This window comes from Frieseomelitta varia, unplaced genomic scaffold (assembly GCF_011392965.1).
Source record: "Frieseomelitta varia isolate USP_RPSP 00005682 unplaced genomic scaffold, Fvar_1.2 scaffold_475, whole genome shotgun sequence".
NCBI classification, from domain to species: Eukaryota; Metazoa; Arthropoda; class Insecta; order Hymenoptera; family Apidae; genus Frieseomelitta; species Frieseomelitta varia.
Window position 1 is genome coordinate 144592 of NW_025110229.1, and position 22054 is coordinate 166645.

Sequence of the window (22054 nt, forward strand, 5' to 3'; positions counted from 1 at the left end):
GTATATATCTTTCGATAAGTAATTAGCGGACACAATCATGCAAGCTCACAATTAATAATAATAACAATAATACTAAGAATATTCGTTTCACGTTCTGTATATTCAGTTTTATTTAATTAATAATTATAATGTATTTAATTTTAACGTTTATTTAATAATTATAATATGTTTAATTTTAATGTTTAATTAATTATAGTAACAATAATACTAAGAATATTCGTTTGACATTTAACAGGTACTTTTATTTTCAATATTTTCGTTCTGTATATTTTGATGTTTAATTAATAATTATAACATGTTTAATTTTAATGTTTAATTAATAATTATAATACATTTAATTTTAACGTTTATTTAATAATTATAATATGTTTAATTTTAATGTTTAATTAATTATAGTAACAATAATACTAAGAATATTCGTTTGACATTTAACAGGTACTTTTATTTTCAATATTTTCGTTCTGTATATTTTGATGTTTAATTAATAATTATAACATGTTTAATTTTAATGTTTAATTAATAATTATAATACATTTAATTTTAACGTTTATTTAATAATTATAATATGTTTAATTTTAATGTTTAATTAATTATAGTAACAATAATACTAAGAATATTCGTTTAACAGGTACTTTTATTTTCAATATTTTCGACATTGCGCGTGTTTAATTTTCTTTTATAAACGCACAAGCATCCATAACTATGTTTCTTTCTACGTTTAGTCGACGGGGATTTGGTGGACATATAGTTCTAATTCAACGAACCTTTATTTACATATTTAAATGAATATTCCACGATCGAATAAAATATTTATGTCGACGTTTCTATTAAAATTTATTTAGACTGAATTATAGAAAAGAGAATATACCAAGGAAGAATGTACGAAAGATCAAACGAAGTAGACTATTGAATCCAACTGTAATCGATTCATTCTTCTGTCAGAGTTTCTACCGCCATTTTAAATTCCCATTTAAACTATATATTAAAAAACAGAGAAGAAAATCAGCTTCAGTATCTACTTACTCTCTGGTTCAGATCAGGTACAGAGTCCACACAAAGAAAAAAAAAACGATCGCGGATTTTTCTAGACGCACCTTGGCTTCTCATTGACGGTAATCGTTGTGTTTGCTCGAGGAACATCGGCAGATAAAGCTACCAACGAGATGATAAGAAGATACTGTTTACCGATAGGTAGATCGATGCACGATAGCGTTATTACCGCGTTAAAGCGAATAGACATTCACGAGCTAGGAACACGTCTCGCATTATTCACAATGTTCGAGGCGAAAGTTCTCGAGAAAGCAACGAGGCTCGGCTGGGTGATTTAAAGACCACGCGACTTTAATTGAGATATAAATCGACTGGTTCTGCGACCCGAGTCACGGTCCAGTTTCATTACGGAATTTAATGGTGGCCATCTACTTAACACGAGAGTCTCCGTCTCTTTTCGCTAAAGTTGTCTCGAGAATAGCTAATTTCTCGCAGCCGAATTTTCACCAGCGTTGGTAAAAGTTTGATTGGCTTAAAACCTTCGTTCTTCCATTTTTTTTTTTTTTTTTTTTTTTTTTTGCGAAGAATCAGCTTGCTGGTAGCGCACGGATTTATGTATTGACAACGTGAATCCGCGGGATTAATCTTATCTGTCTATTGAAATTGGCTAGTGAAAGCTTATTGCAACGTGTTCCGTTATAATCCCGCAAGGGAATGATTAGTCGATAAATGGATTGATTTGTTGTTGCGTGACTTCTGCGACGTGTATTCTCGTATAATCTGGAGTATAATATTTACAGTTGGATTATTGGTATCGATTAATTTGCTGAACAACAGCAGGTTGTTTATTCCTGAAAAATCGTTATCGTGCTTTACTTTTTACGAATCTTGAAATCTCATTTTAGAAGATTCTTCCAAATTTTTAAGTTCTTCGTACATTTAGAATCCGTTTTTTTCTTTTTTTTGGAATATGAATTCTTTTCAGCTTGTAAAAAATTTCTTTTTATTAATTATTAGTAGAATAATTTTCTTCGCAAAGAAGACGGATCAAAATCTGAGCCAGTTTCAACAAATTGTTATTACAACAAGTTGTGGTTATTATTATAAACTTGTAGTTATGGTACAATGTGAAAGACAGATTTTTTTTCTAAAATAAACGTAGCGATATAATATTCTTAAACTTGGGAACATATGTTATTAATTATCATTTTTAAATGTAGTTTCATTTATATGTAATAAAATCTTGTTTTTCGATAAATTTCAATTTTTATTTCATCAAAATAATTACGACAATCCAATTGTTTTCTTCAAGATTACTTTAAAACGTATTGCACCATCAGTTTTGTGGGAATTAAACGAGAGATATGAAATGTTGAAGATGTGCCAGGCGATTGGCAACCCACCTTACACAGTTGTATACAGAGTATACTTCGACAAGGCGCACATCTTTCACTAACGAAGCGCTCAGCAGTTAAACATTATAAAAGACAATTAGACGAGATTTTTTAATAATCGCGTCTAATAGAAAAATATTATTTAATGGTTGGTATCTAATTTCTAATTCTTCACGTGCACGAATTGAAAGACATCTACAATAAATACCGAAACACAGAAAATGAAGGAAACGAATTTCTTTCTTTGCTCTTTTATTTCTAAATTTAAAAAAAAAAAAATTTGTATCGATTAACGAAGCCTCTGCTATATTTTATTTTATTATATTATACTGCTATATTATATTTTATACTGCTGTATTATATTTTATTTTATTTTATTTATCTGCTATATTTATTATTATACGTTTATTATCAGTTTCTAAATTAAACTTGAAAGTGAAAAGATTTCTCAAGGAAAATGAGAATTTACTTCAAAAAATTTACAAGTGAAATTTCACCAAGGACCCACTTAACAGTTTGAAAGGTCCTAGTTGAAAAATGAGAGTATACATACAATATCTCAGAATTATATTTAAAACTTTTTTAAACGTAGTTGAAATTACTCGTAATTCATACGTGCGACAATGATCCAAGTAAACTTCTTAATCGTCTATTAGTTTGATTATAAATTAAATTAATTAAATAAAATAAAGCAGAAGAAATAAATCCATGTCTGATTGTTATAAAATACCTTCGGTATAATTGTAATTTTGTTATTAATATTATTCTTATTAATATAATTTCTATATGAACAATTAATTTTATATCTAATTGACGCAAACATATAATTCTTAAAAATAATATTCCAAATAAATTAATTATTATTAAATATAAATAAATTTTATTATTTTCCATAATAATTCCATAAATATTCCATACCTTTTTAATTTTAATATGACTGAAACATAAAATTATTGAACTAAGAAAAGAAGCTTCAACATGAGCCTTCAATAATCACCCACGAATTATATATATTGGAATTTTTACTGAAAACGATAAAATTATATAAATAAATTCAAAATTGTTAATATATAAAATATTTAATATTTCTAAAATATAAAAATTTAGTCTACAAGATAAGTTTAATAAATTAAATAATAAATGGCAAAGAAAATAATTTAAGAAAAATGAAACTATCCTATTCGTGTTTCTTGCAGTGTGTTTCACAATTATCTTCGACACAGTATCGGAGGAAAATAGGGAACACGCGATTATCGTTCGTCGTTTTCTTTACCTTATCTGTTGAAACCCTGTTCATCGAACGATGGGGCAGAGAATTTGGCAATATCTTGGCCGCTCCATTCCGCGGGATCGGGATATTCTATTCGCGTTCATGAGACCACGGGATTCATTCGGAAAAGTGTATTGTCCATAGCTCTGCTGCTGGGCTCCGTTTTACCCGGATGGAACATATTGAATCAACCAGCCGGAAGGAAACTCGGTTTCAGCGAAATATGCCACGAATTTCGGCTGCCGTCAATTCACCCTCGATCGTTTCTCCGGCTGCTTCCTCTGACGATTTCGTTTCTTCCCGAGGGTCCTCGCAGGACCTTCCGAGGAAATTCCTGCTGATGAAACTGTTTGGATCCGGCTGCTAAATTTATTGTTTAACACCGCTGACTATCGCGCGACTTTCATACACCTTTCCTTAGAAATCGTAACGTGATATAAATAATTCACCATGATTGTAATTTGTCGTAATATAATTTTTGTATAATTATATAAATAGCATTTTTCATCTGACTATTTGAGTCATTTGTGTTACTGAACATTTTTTAGTCGATGAAGTTTATTTTATCATTATGGTAATCAAATATGTTAATATACATTTAATTTTGCAAATGTTCTCCTACAGTTTCTAGAAAAATGTGTCCGGCAGACGACGATTTGTCTTAATGAAATATTTTCATGAAAGCCGATATATTCGTAAGTCGTACATTCAATTTAGATGTACTATTTTCAAGTAAATAATCGAAACGAGATAATTAATTTATGCTTGTTAATTTATACATTTTACTACCACTGAAAATACTAATGAATTCATCAGAATTATGCTTCTTTCTCCGACTGGTAGGACCAACCACTCACCACTCCTAAAGTTTCTGCTATTTTCTTCAAAATGTTCGAAGAGAATAAATCGCCGATCGCAAGATTATTTATCGCAAGATCGCGGATTATTCGCGGGGGGGGGGAGAACGGCTGAGTCGTTAAAAAGTTGTAACGAGCTGATCGGAGCGGGGCTTTTCAATTGTTTCACAGGGTAAGCAAGTTTTAATTGGACCGGCGTGTTTTTACGGGCGGCTGGTAATGCCGAGGGAATCGGTAATAGTGGCGATTTCGAGAGCTTATTTGCCGGAGACGTTAGTTACGCGAGAAAAGTCACGTTAGCGGCTCGGGATTCAATGCGATTCCGATTAAACGCGGTCTGTTTGCCCGAATGTACGCGACGAATAGACAAGCTGCCTGCTACAGAGCCTCCACCGACCACTCTACGCAACATTAACCCGCCCCTCTGTACCACGATAATATACCACCCTATCCTACTTGATAAATGCTGCTGTGTCCGAATAAACTTGCTTGTTATACAGTCGTGGACCCCCACGGTTTTAGACAATTTGTTAATGGTCAACTAATCGTTTCACTTCTGTGTTATAAAGTACTAAGCTCTTACTAATTTGCATTTACAATACTCTTTTAATTTGTTTGGACGGTCAGATTTTTCACAGCGCCTTCTGATTATCTGGTGATAGATAAATTATTTGTAAATCTAAAGTGTATACTATAGATAATTATTTGTAAATCTAAAGTATATACTGTAGATAATTATTTGTAAATCTAAAGTACTTACCATAAAAAGTATATACTATAGTATACTATAGCATAGTGTAGTATAGTGTAGTATAATATAGTATAGTACACTAAGTATATACCATAGATAATTATTTGTAAATCTAAAGTGTATACTATAGATAATTATTTGTTAATCTAAAATACTTACCATAAAAAGTATATAATATACTATGGTATAGTATAGCATAGTGTAGTGTAGTATAGTATAGTATAGTATACTAAGTATATATACCATAGATAATTACTTGTAAATCTAAAGTATATACTATAGATAATTATTTGTTAATCTAAAGTACTTACCATAAAAAGTATATAATATACTATGGTATAGTATAGCATAGTGTAGTGTAGTATAGTATAGTATAGTATACTAAGTATATACCATAGATAATTATTTGTAAATCTATAGTATATACTATAGATAATTATTTGTTAATCTAAAGTACTTACCACAAAAAGTATGTAATATACTATAGTATAGTATAGCATAGTGTAGTGTAGTATAGTATAGTATAGTATACTAAGTATATACTATAGATAATTATTTGTAAATTTAAAATACTTACCATAGTAAGATTAATATAGTTTGTCTTTTAAAAGGAGCAAAATTGGGGATTTAGAATATTTTTTAATAATTACCCAATTATTTCATTTCTTTTTGAATTTATTTGGCTGATCAGATTCTTCGTCTTTTCATCCGTATTTGGCGATAGATTGATGGTTTCTTAATACAGCTTGCCATTTAGAAGATTGAAGATTGATCATTCCATTTTTATCCTTAATTGTAAGATTCAAAGATTGATATAATCTTCAATCTTAGGGATAAGATGAAGTTTATAGATTACGAATGGGAGATTAGACAAATATACTAATCAGAATAAATAGAGAATTATTTTCTCCTTGGTAATGGATCGATTGCTTTTTAACATGGCTTCGTTTTTATAAGGGGTAAGATTGAAGGTTGAAAATGTTTCAACATGAAGATGATTGCGAATAAGAGATTAGATGAAAGATTAAATCTCGAAGATAAAATCCCTGTTGAAAATAGGGAGAATGATTGTAGTTGGAAGATTATTTTGTATTTTTATACCTATTGTTTGTGTCTGTAAACTTGTTTTGTACACGTCAATTTATTATCGAGAAATTGATACTCTTTCAAGTCCCTTCTTTCTTTAAATGATAGATGAATGATCAAATTATTCTCATTGTCTTTCAGCTTCTTTTGAAGAGATCAGATTGAATGGATTTAAGATGTTTCAAGACTATGAGTATGGATTAGACGAAAGAGTTAATTAAAGGATTATTTTCCTGCGTACAAGATTTCATGTACCTGTTGTATTAATTATAGACGCCAGATGTCGCAGAGATCGTTTACAGAATTATCTCAAGACGAAAGATATCTCGACACGTTGAAAACGTTTTCGATAATTGTTTTTGAAATGGAAATAAAAATTACTCGCTTGTAAAGAAATTTATCAAAGAATAAAAACGATAAGAGAGTAATAATTTAACTTGATTATCTTCAAAGGATAAAGAACTTCGAAGTATAAGAGGTAGCCTCTTTAGAAAATTATCTTACATTACATTTGGATTTTTCCAGAGAAACGTGTCAAATATGTCTCGTATAATTGTTCTTCTCTTACTCGCCGTCGTTGTTTGTGTTGGCTGTAAGTACTTGACAATTAAAACAAAAAAACTTTTCGCTGATTCTCCTAATTTCTTTATTTTATCCAGTAATCGACGCAGGCATAATCTGTCCACCCAACCAAGTGTTTAAATTTTGTGGCACCGCGTGCGAGCCTCGATGTGGAAGACCACTACAACCAAATTGCATCGCTGTTAGTGTTACAGAGCTATCTCCAAACATATTTTCTCATTTATTTCAAATTTAATATTTTAAAACATTATTTTAGTATTTAAAATTCATTTAATTTAATTTAATTTAATTTAATTTAGTATTTTAAATTTCAGTGAAAATACTTATTAACTCATAACTTGGTATTATCGAGCATCGAGAGATTTCATATTGCTTAATTTAAAAATTTTTAATTTGATCATATTATATTATTACTAGTCTCAATTGAAGAGAATATAAGACACAAAATAAAATTAAATTCAAATTAAATTTATATATAATATAATAAATTTATATATAATTTTATATATAATACAAATTACTATAATCGTCTATGACTCCACGAAAGATAACCACTTAAGGGTTAATAATTATTAAACTTTTCACATTCTCACTGTGAAAAATAATTAATTTGTTTTTCTTTTAGAAATGCGTGACGGACTGTCAATGCGTAGACGGATACGTAAGGAATTCCTTGAACGAATGCGTCTTGCCAAACGAATGTTGAGATTATCTGTTATTTGTTAATTCGTCGAGTTTGTTATTCGTCTCGCCAATGAATTAAAAAAGAAAAAAAAAATCGTGTAACTTTCTACGAGAGCGAATAAACGATTACCTTTCTCGATAACCTCCTGTTTGACTTTACTCACCCGTTCCGACTAAAATCGACTAACCTCGCGGCTGCTTTGTTTGAACATAAACCCGACATTTGCTCGATTGATCGAAAGGTGTGCAAACGAGACGCGTTATCAGTGAGCCTGAGCACATTATCGATGAGTCATCAGACTCGTATGCCTGCACGTATCAAAGACTAACTAAGCAAATTACGTAGACGATTCAAACTCTGTCGCTTGGGTTTTTTTCTCTTTTCTCGCGTAAAAAATATTGATTTTTAAAAACACTTTTACAAAGCATCAGGCAATGTTATTCGAGAATAATTGATCGACTCAAAGACTGACATTTCATTTCTTTGATATCTTTGCTTCGTTGCACAGTAACGGATGAAATTATGAGTGATCGATCGAGCATGATTTCTCGTTTTATATCAAGTCGTTGCGTGAAAGGCATTAATCACCTCAATAATCTACAAGTGTTAAAATTGATTAGCGATAAGATTCTTAGATTCTCTAGATGTATGTACGTACGCGCATTACAGAGAAATGTGTAATTAAGTATTTCCTGCGTTTAGTGAATTTTTGTTTCAGGTTGTAACGCCTCGATCTTTTTTTTTTTTTTTTTGTTTGTTTGATAAACATTGCCGCGTGTTCTCTTCTAACGACGATTGCAGAAGAAAGATGTTTGAGAAGAAAGTAGATGTATATCTTCAATATTACTAAATTTAAAAACCTTCTTTATCCAAACTGCCTTTCGAATACATTAATACGAAATTGTCTGTTAATAATTGAAAAATCATCATCTGTTGACAGACGTTTCATTGATATAACGATTGGATACCAAGATATTTCTAAAATAAAGGAGGTATGTAAATTTATTTTTGATTCAAATTTGGAAATAATTGAAATATGTAAATATTTAATTTTAATTGGTTATATTTTTAGATAGTAATTTTAATTTTAGTTATCTAAATGTTTAATTTTAAATCTGTTTTGTGGTTTATATTAACTTAACCTTTCGACAGAGTTACCGTCAGTAGCTAAATAAAATTTTATCCCCGAATCTATTTCTCACAAAGTTTCATCTTCTCTATTGGAAGAATAAAACATAAGGCTTTCATGGCTGAAGCTTTTAACAATATAAATTATTTAAGATTTCTTTGTGTAAATTGTGTCCAAAAGGAATTATATCCTACGTAGCAGCTAGTTTCTTTAGTACATCCTCAGATCCTTGATGAAGCTAGTTACGATGTCGAGATACAATTTCTTCTATACTCGGAGATAAATATCAATCTCAAATAAATATTACTGAATTACATATGTTATAGTTGACTTTGATTGATGAAACACAAATGTTAATATAAATAAATATATAGAAATATCTATCAACACTAGAACAACCGTATCAAAATAATCTACATATAAATCGTTATAATTTAATGATAAGTTGATAAAAATTATTAGGTTTCTGTCCAAGCAGAAGTTAATTTTGACAAGAGTATTCACATTTTTTAAGCACTTGTAAAAAAAAAAAGCAAAATTCATATTGATAGGTTACTGATAGCGTCGATTGTTATAGTGTCAAAATAATAAAATTGCACAAAAATTCTATAATGATAACAAGTAATAAATGTTTCTTATGCGCAACCGTCAATTCTAGGAGAGTGAAATTTTTTTGCATTACTTTTTTTATTTTTTACTTATTAAATATTTTATTCCTTCTTGAAAATTCTATCCATCCTCAAATTATTCTCAAATATACGAAAATTCATCGAATTTATTATTGAGAATATTAATTTAACTATTTGTTTTGTGAGGAGGGGTAAGTAAGAAATCGAGAAAAGCAGAAGAACAAGTGGATACTTTTTCTTGTGTTTTATTAGAAACATGACCAGACTTAACGTAAGTGATAAAAACTATTACAATTACTCAGTAGGTATCACTGAATGTAAGTTGCGGTACAATAAATTACACCTGTCCGCAGGAGAATGAAGATTTTCCTTTTTACCAATGCAATTGTCAATATCAGCTTGTCGTGGGAATTTAACATTCGCGAGTAAGAACACACTGGTTCTGTCTGTTTCTCACGTAGCCTGGTTTACACTGGCAACCGACCTCGCATCTCTGTAACAAAAAGTTCGTCACATCAAACGTCAGAGCATTGATAGAAAAATTTCACTCGGATCTGCGTGTATCGCGAGAGATACTAACCAGAGTACAGATAGGTGATGCTGGTTTTTCACAGGTATCCACACACGGAGATCCGCACTGTTTGAACTCTTCATTGGGACCACACTTGTGACTGGCCTCTGGATGTGCAACTACAATTAATCGTTAAATTAATTAGCTCAACAAACAATAATAAAACTCGAGTGAAAATTCAATAAATAATAATGACTCAAGTGATGACTCGATAAACAAATAAAAAATAGAACACAACTCTTTTCTTTCCTTTCAAGATGCTGCTTCCTCACACGTTTAAGATATTTCCTTCTATAATTTTTATTTTTCAGGGTTTTCGATTAGAAGCGAAATATTTGCTTAATGATATTTAACAGATTATTGAACGTTCATTAAATCACATCTGTTTAATAAATTACTAAATGTTTATTGTTTAATTCGTTTGATTGTACATTTACTATATTCACAAATTAACGAAATTCAAAATTAATAAAACGTGTTTAATAAATGTTCACATGTTTAATAAATCATCACAAATTGTTTGTAATAAATGTTTGACTTTTCGATGAAATTAAATCTCAAATTAAATTAAATTTCAATGCGAAATCTAATATAAATTCAATTTTATTTCAATTTCAATTCGAATGATTGACGGATGACACGCGACACATGTCAAAAAAGCGAACGTAAACAAAGCTTCCTGTCCACTTACGAGTGCTGTAGGCAATAGCTACGACGAGAAGGAGTAGAACCAGTGCACGAGCCATGGCGATTTTATGTCGTCGAGCTTTCGTCTGACGTCTGTCACGATCGAATGTCTGGCTTTCATGAGTCGCTGGCTTTATACGATTCCTCGCTTGGCCTTCATGCCCTCCCTCTTTTCTTCCCAAAAATCTTTCCCACGGAACACGTTTTCAATTCGATCTGCGCAGATTAAAAGCTCGAGACGTTCCATCGATTATCGACGCTGATAACGATCGTATACGATAGCGAGTAACAGATGAAATGATGCAACTGTCACATTGATCATTCCTGGGTAAATCCCTGAATCTGTGCGATTTGGTTGACGCGTCATTTTGCGTTTTGTTGGATCACCTGCTTCTGCCTGGAACAATTTATTATTACTGTTTCTATTATTTCACAGAGAGCGATCGATATGTGTATATCACTCATTGTCACTCGTTTATCGAAGAGTTCTGTAATCTCTTCTCCACACTCGTGGAGCTAACTTAATCTCTGTCCACTGTGTACAATTAGTCGTTTCATATCCGATACGGACGCACCTCTTTTTCATCGTGTTCTTTCTCTCGCACGATCTCGAAAGAGACGACGAATGGGAAAATCGAATACGCCGAATTTGCGAAACGAGGTTACGGTGTACGAGGGTGACGACCTTTGACATCCAATTCTTGCCACTTCGACTCGTGTTTACAGCCTAATCTCGCTTCTTCCGAGAAGTCTGTAGCCGTCGCATCTTTCGTCGTTCTTCTGTGAGATTCATCGCACAGAATTGGCTTCGCAAGAAAAACGATCGACAACCGCGTGGATTGAAATTTGGTAAATTTCTTTTGTTGAAAATTTTCCCAATTTTCCCGTTTTATTCCGGATGGAATAAATTCCGTGTCGTTCTTCCGATCTTCCGTATTGAGGAATCTAAAACGTTGCTTCTTGTTTATGTTTTATTAAAGAGACACGGAACATCAGAAGCTTCTTGTTTATGTTTTATTAAAGAGATACGGAACATCAGAAGCGAAAAATCAGCCATTTTGATAGAATTTCATCGAGTAAAGTAAAGAGCGTGTACCAAAGATCGTTTGATCTTCATTGGGCTGCGAGTTTTTTAAAATTCTATGAACTAAAGACACTAGAACTTAACTTGAGTGTTAAGTATATATTAATTATATTATTAATTATTCATTAAATTAATTTAATAAAATATATTTATTTTTAATTTATTTTTAATTTATTATAATATTAATTTAAAATTATTAATTTTAATATTAATAATATTTATATAATAATTAAATAATTTTTTTATATTTTATTATAATATATTTAATTAAAATCTTTAATTTACTTAATTATATATATATAATTAAATAAATTATATCTATTATATAATTTATATTTATATTTATTTAATTATATATATATAAATTACATATATATTATAATTATATTATATATTATTTATATTTATTATAATAGAAATAATTATTAATTTAATAAATTTTTATTAATAATAAAAAATTATTTTTAAAAAATTATATAATTTAAAAATTTTTATTATTTTTTTATTTTTTAATTAAATTTATTTTTAATTTTTATTAAAATTAAAAATAATCTTTTTTAAATATTAATATATAATTATTATTATAAATATTATATAAAAACCTATTATTAATTATTTATTATTTACTAAATATCGATATATACTGTATAATGAGTACTCTGTGTTAGATATTTTATTTTATGTATTATCGTGTACATTGTGTGTATTTTTCCCATTTCTCATGAATGCATAAAAATCATTATGTGTTTGGACAGAAGAACTTGAATTTAGTAGGTTGTCAGATTCTCGATCGATCGCTACAATATCTGGAAACTGAGGGAGTGCTTATCTTCGACAAATATCGGCAATAATTGTTATTAAACATGTCCTCGTGTCCGTGGTTCGTCGTTGACTTTACGCTGTTTGATCTTTGAAATTTCTTAGAAACGAATGGAATACGTTCGAGAACGATGGCTGTCCTCTCTACGCGTCTTTGAATTTTTAGAATTTTTCCCAGTTTGACAGTGGACACTCATCAACGAATATAATATCAATAAACGGATTCGATAAACACGCGAGCAAATTTTATTTTTCATTTAATTTTATTAAATTAATTTTTTTTATTTAACTTTATGCATATAGAATAACACATTTATTGAAAATTTCCACGGGCATTGCGAATTGTTTCTGAAATAAATATCATAATACAAGCAAAGGTTGTAAAAGAACTGAAATGAAACAAGTGACACGATGAAGTGTCGTTCGAGCAAATACAAAGTCAATATTAACGAAGTAAAAAAAGAAAAATTCAATTTAAGATATTTATAACGTTCAATAAGTAATCAGTAAGAAACATAATCGTGACTTTAGTAGCCAGTATTTTTCTCTCTAGAAAAAAAAAGAAAAAAGAAATGAAAGAAGGAAAAGTACCTATTACTATAGTTTACAAACAATATAATGATGTATGAAATTTTTTTTCATCTATGTCGCATTCTTCGAAATAAAGATAACCTTAAATTCTTTAAGTAGAATGCTATATATTCTTTCTGTATTATATAAAAAGTCATACAAGAGAAAAAGTTCGAATATCTTATGAATACATTTCCATATATTAGTAAATAAAATGCTGCGAAATATTCAAAATATTTTTTTTTTTCATTTTCATGTGACACTCAAGATCATCGTTCTGTTTAAACAAATTCACCTTCATTTCAAAAAAGAGCGATGCAAATACAAAAAGAATTTTCATACATCGTCGTGTCATTTGTAAAAAAAACAGTACTGCCTTTTCTTTCGTTTCTTTCACATACTTTCGTTTACAAAAAAAGACACTATCTGGCAAGTCTAAAATGAAAACTCTGTATATATATTATAGATTGTCTATAAATCGTTTCTCTCAACTTGGTCAAGGCTTAACTCTGCTATAGAAAAATACATTTCGTACTTTAAGAAAATGTTTTTCATTGAATTTCTGAAACTTCCTAATAAATCCGGTAGTGGCCCGGTGCTTTGAAATCACGAGCCAATTTTCGAAATATGTACGTACACGCTGTAAATAGTGGATTTTTATTAATTTTTATACAAAGTAAGAGAATCGTGTAGGATTGTTGGTGATAAAATTCAATGTTACAAGCAAGTATAGATAAATTAGTAAATATAATTATACATCGAGGAAAATTAAGGCGCAGTTAAGCTGCAGTTCTGTGAAATTTTTTAATGGGAGAAAAGTGTACAGTTTAATCGGAAATGACCTAAATGACACGATTTGTCCGTCGTTTGTCTGAAAATTCGTCGATAGATGCTTCCAGAAGCATATATCAGTTGTTGGTTGATCAATGAATCATTCAATCGACGATACTCGATCTAATAATACGATACCATTCTGTCAACAACAGTTGACTATCAGAATTAGCACTATCAGATGATTGGATAATAATCGTGGTAGATGCCTGTTTTGGAAATTTTCTCGACAAGTTTCTACGAACAATTCCACGGAGTGATGTGTTTCGACGAGTAAATATTTTTCTCAAAATTATTCGTCAACGTTCCAAAGAGTAAGTTTCGCGAGATAATGCCGGTATCGTTCGCAACACGCGACGAGCTATTAACGAAACCATAATCTAAACGAGGAGGTCGTGATCTCTGACATCGATCGAGATTTGCAGAAAATTTATACGATTGGCCGCGTTTCCTCTGAAACGTGTCAGAAAACGGGACAGACGGTGCTATTAAAAGCAAATAAATATAACAAATGTTTATTTCTCTTTCCAAACATACTGCACAAACGCAAGTCCTATTTTAGTTGGGCTTCTTATATTTTTCTTCATCCACGCTTGAAACCACATCCGTTTAATTTTAGCACCTCGAGTGTGACTCATTTGCCGGAGAAAAATTGCTTCGCGGAATTACTTGCGAAACAACGAGCAGAGTAATTATTTAGATTAGATGTCTCATCTCGTCGTGATTAGAGATATTGACAAGCTGCGGATATTTATTCATTTTTTTTCTTATGAAGCTCGAGCAAAGAAGAATGAAAGCCACGCGGTTATTTGTCTTTCCTACTAAATTTTGTGCATGTTGTACCATATCTTGGCTGTTTTGCATATTGCGCACTTGAAATTTATCGCACTTTGAAATTTTTAAAATCCACAGTCTAATAATGAATTTTGCGTAGTTCTGCATGTAAAAATTTTTCAATTATAATTTAAACATTTAAAATTTTAAATATATTTTAAATAAATAAATATAAATATTTTTAATATAAATTTTAAATATAAATAAATAATAAAATATAAATTTAAATATATATAAATAAGTATTTTAAATATAAATAAATAATAATAAATATTTGAAATTTGTATTTTAAATATAAGTAAATAATAATAAACATTTAAAATTTGTATTTTAAATATTTAAATTTAAATAAATAATAATAAATATTTAAAATATTGTATTTTAAATATTTGAATATTATTGAAAGAAGTATCGCACCTTGAAATTTTTTAAATCCACAGTCTAACAATGAATTTACAATTTTGCGTAGTTCTATATACAAGTGTTTTTAATTATTATTTAAATATTATTGAAAGAAGTAAAAATTATTTAAATTTTATTGAAAGAAGTAAAAATTATTTAAATATTATTGAAAGAAGTAAAAATTATTTAAATATTACTGAAAGGAGTAAAAATTATTTAAATTTTATTGAAAGAAGTAAAAATTATATAAATATTATTGAAAGAAGTAGGAATAAAATGAATAGCCTGAAATTTAAATTCTTATAAAATTAGAAATATAATTCTTCTAATAAAATTAGAAATATATTCTTATAAAATTAATTCTTATAAAATTAGAAATACTGACGATTACTCACGTTGGTTCTTTATATTCTTTATTACATAGGCTACGATTGACACACACAGTTGCCCTTGTTTTTATAATATACCGACTTACATTCACAAGGTTCCGTGCAAGACTGAAATAGAGATAGTAATATTCCTATTGTAAGAATCTTCGTTTAACTTAATTTTTGCAGAATAAAATCTTTTCAATCTTCGAATTTATCATAATACAAACACTATTCCAATAATTGATTGCTCTAGTAATAATCAAGATTCTATTTTATATTTTTCTTCTCAGTTTACCATTTGAACGCAAATTTCTTGAGAAGAATTCTCACACGTTCTTGGACAGGAAGGAATGCATATCGTGTACTCTTTGTTCCTTCCATTGTGTCGGCTTTACAGAATCTAATGTCGAAATTCATAATCATGAACGAAATATGTAGACTACGGATTTTTATGCATATAGTAACAAATTTAAGAAAAAAGAAATATGTAAAATTTGTACAATGAAATAATATTTCTATAATATATTTTATATTATATTTAATATAAATCTATAATATAATATATTTTACGAAATACAATATATAATATAATATATTTTATATTATATTTCGTAGGTAAAGCAATTATCTATTTTTTTTCTTAAATATATCCTCAAAAATCTGAATTTGCATAAAAATCCACAATCTAATAAACGAGTAGTATTAGTAATATACAAGATATCTCACAGATTACTTCTTTGTAAAATATACTTTTACAATTTTTACGTGATACTACATTTATTCCAGATAACATAAACGTAAATTTGACTTGTTCAATACACGTCGTTCTTTTTTTTTTTTTTATAGTAAGAGATAAACTGAGCAACGGTAACATTTAAAATGGCCAAAAAATATTCGACAATAGAAATATTATATAATATGAAATAAAAGTATCCAACAAAGTTACAGGAATATTAATAAACGTTTATAACAATTTATATTTATAAAACGTTCAACAGTTATTCGACTCGTTTACCACGCTCAATGGTTTCACCAGCAGCCACGAAAACGCTGTTAGAAACGGCTGAAACAGTAATGCCTTCAAAATATTTTGGTTCCGTTGACAATTTCAAGAAATAACAGCGTCGAAGTTTCGCATCGAATAGTTTATCATCTTTTTCTTTTCTATTAATAATTTAATCGTCTTTTTATGCTAATGAATAGATAGTGCACGGAAGTTAAAGTAAATAAATGGTTTATCGTTTGACAGTGAAGATAAACGAATGGAAAGTCGAAGCGATGTTTTGCCACATGGTCTAACTGGAATTGTTAATTGAAATAGTTGAGGAGCTTTTTAGAAAAATCTGTCGATCCAATTTTTACTTTTAACGAGATTAATTTCTACTTATTTTACAATTAACAGATTAATTTCTACTTACTTTTACAGTGCTGCGATTTTAGAGACTTTTAGAAATTGTTTTTAAATATATATAAATAAATTTGTGTTCTTCGTTGTATAAATTCTTTCCTATTCTTCAATTCCTTCGATATTATAGTCCTGCTGTTGTAATTAAGTATTAAATAAATATTAGAAATGATAGAACCATGATTAAAAATTTCACTACTCATTTCAGAAAGTGTGGAAAATATAATTCGTACGCCCAATGAAAAATCGTTTAAACTCTTACAAGTAAACCAGCGGATTTTTATGCAAATTAATATTTTTGACAATTAAAGAAATGAAATTAAGAAAAGTAAAAATATTAGTTTACGAACGAAATGTCGCACTAAGCGGCATTACATTTTGGATATTTTATGTATTCTTTCATATTACATGCATCCTGTGCAATTTTGCACTTTACAATTTTTTATAAATGCGTAAAAATTCGCCGTCTATTTATAACTTCGTAGAAAAAAATTATACAGTAAATTTTGAGGGATTGATCTATAAAGAGGAGACTTGTACTTTTTTTCAGAAAGTTCGTCAATGAGACAAAGAGTCAACGTAACAAATGCCATGGTTAATGCTGTTGTCAGATTTATTCCGTAAAAGAATAAATTTCCAGAACGAAGATTAGATAGTATAAGACATTGTGCAGCGATCTCGCAGTTTCTTTTTATATTAAAATTTTAGTTTATTTAAGAAGAACGTAATTTATCTCGTGCGTTTATAATCGTTCAAACGAGCTGATGCTCATCTCCAAGTTTTGTTTTTGTACATGATCCAAATATCATTATGGCCGGTAATAAATTGTAAATTGAACGACTTTCTTCTTTTTCCTTTGTAGTTGAAATAATTTCAAAATAATTATCCTTTCTTTATACAATATTAATGTCATTCTTAATAATCACGTGACAAATTATTCAAAGGTAGTTACGCATTCGAAAAATTATTTATGAATATAGTGTCTCTGTAACTTGTAGCAAATGACAACTATGATTGAATATGTATACAAATTGTGACCGATAAACAAATAATAAATGATCATAGTGAGTTTTTCAAGGACTAGTTATTAAGTATAAAAACAGGTAGTTGTTACGAATTTTCACGAAAACTTCACCAGGCAATCGAAACATATATTCCAAGATGTCTCGCGCAGCTACAATATTCCTTTTCGTTTTCGTCGCTTATCTGGCCAGTAAGTGCATTTATTGATTCCAGAATTTCATTTTAAACACTCGGTCAAAATTTCTATGTGCATTTTCTTTTTTTTTCCCCTCATAATACAATACTTCAAAATATTTCTTTGTATTAAATTAATACTACTTTAAAACGCTGTAAACATTTTCGTTCGCAACAATAATTTCAAGATAAACGGAACTCAGTGTAGTGTAGAATTTAATTTTTTGTTTTTGATGAAATGTAAGATCCTCTAGATCATAAAGAAAAAGGAAGTAGAAACAATAAACCGAATAAAAGTGAAACTAGAGACAAAAATGGTACTTTATGATAGAAATATTTCCCCATTTGTAACTGATCACTCTACATGCTCTCGATTCCATTCTGTTTAATTGCGCACTTATTTCGAGATGTACTTTTCATGCTTTTATTTTATTTTATTTCATTTTTTGTGTGCCTTTTTCCGATATGTATATAGTAAGCGGCGCAAACAGCCACAACAAGGACAGCAGTAACGACAGTGTCCACAACCTCATCAAGGCCCGCAACATCGACGGTGCCCACAAGTTGGACAGCTCCAATGGACCAAGCGGCCCCAATGAACCCAATAGGCCTAATCACCCGAATGAACCCAATAGACCCAATGGACCCAACGGACCCAACAGGCCTAACCACCCGAATGAACCCAATAGACCTAATGGACCCAACGGACCCAACAACCCCAATGGACCCAACGGACCCAACAACCCCAGTGGACCCAACGGACCCAATAGGCCTAACCAGCCGAATGAACCCAACAGACCCAATGAACCCAACGGACCCAACAACCCCAATGGACCCAACAGACCCAACAACCTCAGTGGACCCAACGGACCCAACAACCCCAATGGACCCAACAGACCCAACAGACCCAGTGGACCCAACGGACCCAACAACCCCAATGAACCCAACGGACCCAACAACCCCAGTGGACCCAACAGACCCAATAGGCCTAACCACCCGAATGAACCCAACAGACCCAATGGACCCAACGGACCCAACAACCCCAATGGACCCAACGGACCCAATGGACCCAACAACCCCAATGGACCCAACGGACTCAATAGGCTTAACCTCTCGAATGAACCCAATATGCCCAATGGACCCAATGGACCCAATGAACCCAATAGGCCTAACCACCCGAATGAACCCAATAGGCCTAACCACCCGAATGAACCCAATAGGCCTAATCGCCCGAATGAACCCAACAGGCCTAATCGCCCGAATGAACCCAACAGGCCTAACCACCCCAATGGACCCAACAGCCCCAATAATCCTAATGGCCCGAATGAACCCCATAGGCACAATGAGCCATCTCATGGCTCCAATGGATCCAACGGTCTCGATGGTCTTAATAACTTGAATAGTGTGGTCAACGACGTAAAGTGTGGTCCCAACGAAGAATTCAGTCATTGCGCACCTCCTCGACATTGCCAAGCTACGTGCAAAAATTCCGACGTAATGTGTCCTGATGTTAGTATTATTCAGTAACCATATTCTTATGTCTAACATTGTTAAAGTAAGCTTTGCAGCTTGAGTCGCGATTTTGTAGCTTTTATGGCTTGGACCTCGAAGATTTAAGCGTTGAGCTGTAAACGCTCGAACTCTTAAACTTGGTGACTCTAGCTAGTGTGTAAATTGCATTCGGATGACGATTGTGAACAGCGGAGGATCGTAGATTATCAAGTATTCGTGCACTTCGATGATAGTGGCGTGTCACTCAAAATACGCTTCTTAAGAGCTTCGAAAGTTGACTCTTGAGCTTGAACTTTAGTTTAACATTAGTTTTGAAGACTTTAAGGTTGAGTCTTGAAACTTCGAAGACTCGAGCTTCGCCGGAGCTTCGTTGCTTGAAAATTGCCTCGATTTTTTTACCTTTCGTTTAATTGTAATAATTTCCTTGTGTGATTTTCAGGCATGTGTCCCTGGCTGCCTCTGTGCTTCTGGATACATCAGAGATGTTAATAATCACTGTATTCAGCTTAATCGGTGTAAAAACTAATTTGACTGGATCAATGATGGGCTATTCTTGAAAAACAATAATTATCGAAAGGAGTAATAAAACCACAGGTGTGCATAAATATCTATTTGTTTATTTCCTTCTTTTTACAAAGTTGTTCCATATGATTGTTCCGAGTGGATAATGAGAATAAATGCAAATTTTGCGTGAGCCTATTACGCTTGTTTGCGCTTATTTTTCGGACATTATCAATCGGTGTTTGCGTGTGTAATATTAATCTTGTTTCAAGTATGCGATAGTGTGACGTTGGAAACGACGTAATTTTCATTTGACAATCTCTTCGTTTCGCGAATTTGTACATATTTCGCGGCATTGACGAATCGATGCGTTCTGGCAATTTCAAACACCAATTTATTACTGTCACTGGTTTTTTATTTGTACAAGCTTGCGACCAATATTAATCTATGAACAGACATTATTACTACGGAGGTCCCAAATACAAGAGGGAAAGCGGGAAGAGGGTATCAAATCGATAAGAACAAGTGATTTATCGATTGTGCGAGGTTAACAATTTTCTGGAGCGACGCAGGTTCCTCTGCCGTTTCTCAGGTATCCCTCTTTACATTGACAACCGATGCTGCATTGCTGGAAAACGTAACGACAAAAATTAGTACGCATTTCCGAAAGTCAGCATCGTAGAGAAACACATAAACATAAATTGAAAGAAACGCAAACGAAGCTGAAGATACGTAAGATACGTAATTAGCAATTTTGTTTGATTTTGTTTGATCCGAAAATGACTGTGCAGAAAACTTCGTAGAGCCATCAGTTATTTTTCAAAACTTAACGAACAAAATTGAGAAAATGGACTTGTCGCAATTTTTCTCGAATGTTAATACCAACCAAGGTGCAAATGCCTGCACGTGGTTTGTCACAGGTGGGCTCGCACGGCGTTCCGCATGTTTTAAACTCCTCGTTCAGCCCGCATTGTTGACCAAATGAAGCTTCAACAGTACAAAATCATCGCGTTACTTCTTCGCTTCTTAATTTCGATCGGCTCGACATTATAAGACAGAATGAAAGTAAATTAAACAGTTGAATATCTATCTAAATATTTCTCCGTTCGTGCTCTTAAATTTTCCACAAAGAAAAAGTCAAACCAACGAATGTCTTCGTTCAAAAAACGTAATAAAGCAATTCTTTTCAACAGTTTCGAAAACATTTATCTTTCATTCTTAATCCTTTAACTTGGATGCTTGACGAGTGTACCTCCCGTAGAAAAATAAACACTTCTTGAATAATTAAAGCTCTACTCGTCACGAGTGAAAAAAAAAAAATATCTCGCAGTATTTGTAGTTTTGTTACGATTTAATCCAAATTTACGATAATTGCATTTATCCAACGATTGACGAGCACACGTTTCCAAAATAAAAATTTCATCGTCAAAGCGTCAATAATACCAAGTTACGTGCGTGAAATGTTACGCTAATTTTTTAACAAACACTACTCACTGGAGAAGATGGCCATAATTACGAGAAAGGCAAAGACGTATCGGGACATTGTCGATTCTTCGTTTTATGAAACACTTTACGAATGATGCTAGTGACACTACTGACCAACTAGTCTTGGCCTTATATACCACTGTTACGAAACTATATATATACTTCGTCTCGTTCTTGATCTTTGTCCGTCCACTATATCTCCGTTTTTCTTCACGTCGCTTTCCTCCTTTGGACTAACGCTAATGCATCAGGAAAACGTGGCTGGTCAAATGACGAAACGCTTTATCTGTTCAGTTTTGCTCGACGATATTGTACTATGTTGAACAGCGACTCTAATTAAACACCTCGAGTTCGTAACTGCATACGTGTGCGATGCAAGAACGATTAGTATCGTAACACTACTAATTTCCAT

At 31.3% G+C, this 22054-nt stretch overlaps 4 protein-coding genes across 4 annotated transcripts; 2 read left to right on the forward strand and 2 right to left on the reverse strand.

The window, feature by feature from the left end:
* Positions 1-6593: 6593 nt before the first annotated feature.
* Positions 6594-7756, forward strand: LOC122532812 (chymotrypsin inhibitor-like). Its single transcript, XM_043661916.1, has 3 exons — positions 6594-6940; positions 7008-7111; positions 7556-7756. The coding sequence occupies exons 1-3, from the start codon at positions 6889-6891 to the stop codon at positions 7634-7636; spliced, it is 237 nt and encodes a 78-aa protein (XP_043517851.1). The 5' UTR covers positions 6594-6888; the 3' UTR covers positions 7637-7756.
* A 1856-nt stretch (positions 7757-9612) lies between these two features.
* LOC122532814 (chymotrypsin inhibitor-like) lies at positions 9613-10794 on the reverse strand. The gene is made up of 3 exons (XM_043661919.1): positions 10636-10794; positions 9954-10063; positions 9613-9866 (listed from the first exon to the last, which is right to left on the reverse strand). Exons 1-3 carry the CDS (start codon positions 10688-10690, stop codon positions 9786-9788), a joined length of 246 nt encoding a protein of 81 aa, XP_043517854.1. The 5' UTR covers positions 10691-10794; the 3' UTR covers positions 9613-9785.
* A 7250-nt stretch (positions 10795-18044) lies between these two features.
* On the forward strand, positions 18045-19200 carry LOC122532789 (sporozoite surface protein 2-like; the record flags this gene model as incomplete). The annotated part of the gene is given in 3 exon segments (XM_043661878.1): positions 18045-18160; positions 18620-18728; positions 18774-19200. Coding segments are annotated over 3 exon segments (588 nt in total), but the record flags the coding sequence as incomplete, so codon positions are not given.
* Positions 19201-20550: 1350 nt separating this feature from the next.
* Positions 20551-21811, reverse strand: LOC122532792 (chymotrypsin inhibitor-like). Its single transcript, XM_043661880.1, has 3 exons — positions 21652-21811; positions 21044-21144; positions 20551-20785 (listed from the first exon to the last, which is right to left on the reverse strand). The coding sequence occupies exons 1-3, from the start codon at positions 21698-21700 to the stop codon at positions 20705-20707; spliced, it is 231 nt and encodes a 76-aa protein (XP_043517815.1). The 5' UTR covers positions 21701-21811; the 3' UTR covers positions 20551-20704.
* Positions 21812-22054: the final 243 nt, after the last annotated feature.

Bases quoted from the DNA above. Each gene is read 5' to 3' on its own strand.
- LOC122532812 (XM_043661916.1), top strand. From the start codon at position 6,889: ATGTCTCGTATAATTGTTCTTCTCTTACTCGCCGTCGTTGTTTGTGTT. The intron at 6,941-7,007 runs GTAAGTACTTGA...TATTTTATCCAG, and splicing joins CGTCGTTGTTTGTGTTGGCT to TAATCGACGCAGGCATAATC. The intron at 7,112-7,555 runs GTTAGTGTTACA...TTTTTCTTTTAG, and splicing joins TACAACCAAATTGCATCGCT to AAATGCGTGACGGACTGTCA.
- LOC122532814 (XM_043661919.1), bottom strand. From the start codon at position 10,690: ATGGCTCGTGCACTGGTTCTACTCCTTCTCGTCGTAGCTATTGCCTAC. The intron at 10,064-10,635 runs GTAAGTGGACAG...GATTAATTGTAG, and splicing joins AGCTATTGCCTACAGCACTC to TTGCACATCCAGAGGCCAGT. The intron at 9,867-9,953 runs GTTAGTATCTCT...TTTTTGTTACAG, and splicing joins CATCACCTATCTGTACTCTG to AGATGCGAGGTCGGTTGCCA.
- LOC122532792 (XM_043661880.1), bottom strand. From the start codon at position 21,700: ATGTCCCGATACGTCTTTGCCTTTCTCGTAATTATGGCCATCTTCTCC. The intron at 21,145-21,651 runs GTGAGTAGTGTT...GTACTGTTGAAG, and splicing joins AATTATGGCCATCTTCTCCA to CTTCATTTGGTCAACAATGC. The intron at 20,786-21,043 runs GTTGGTATTAAC...TACGTTTTCCAG, and splicing joins GTGCAGGCATTTGCACCTTG to CAATGCAGCATCGGTTGTCA.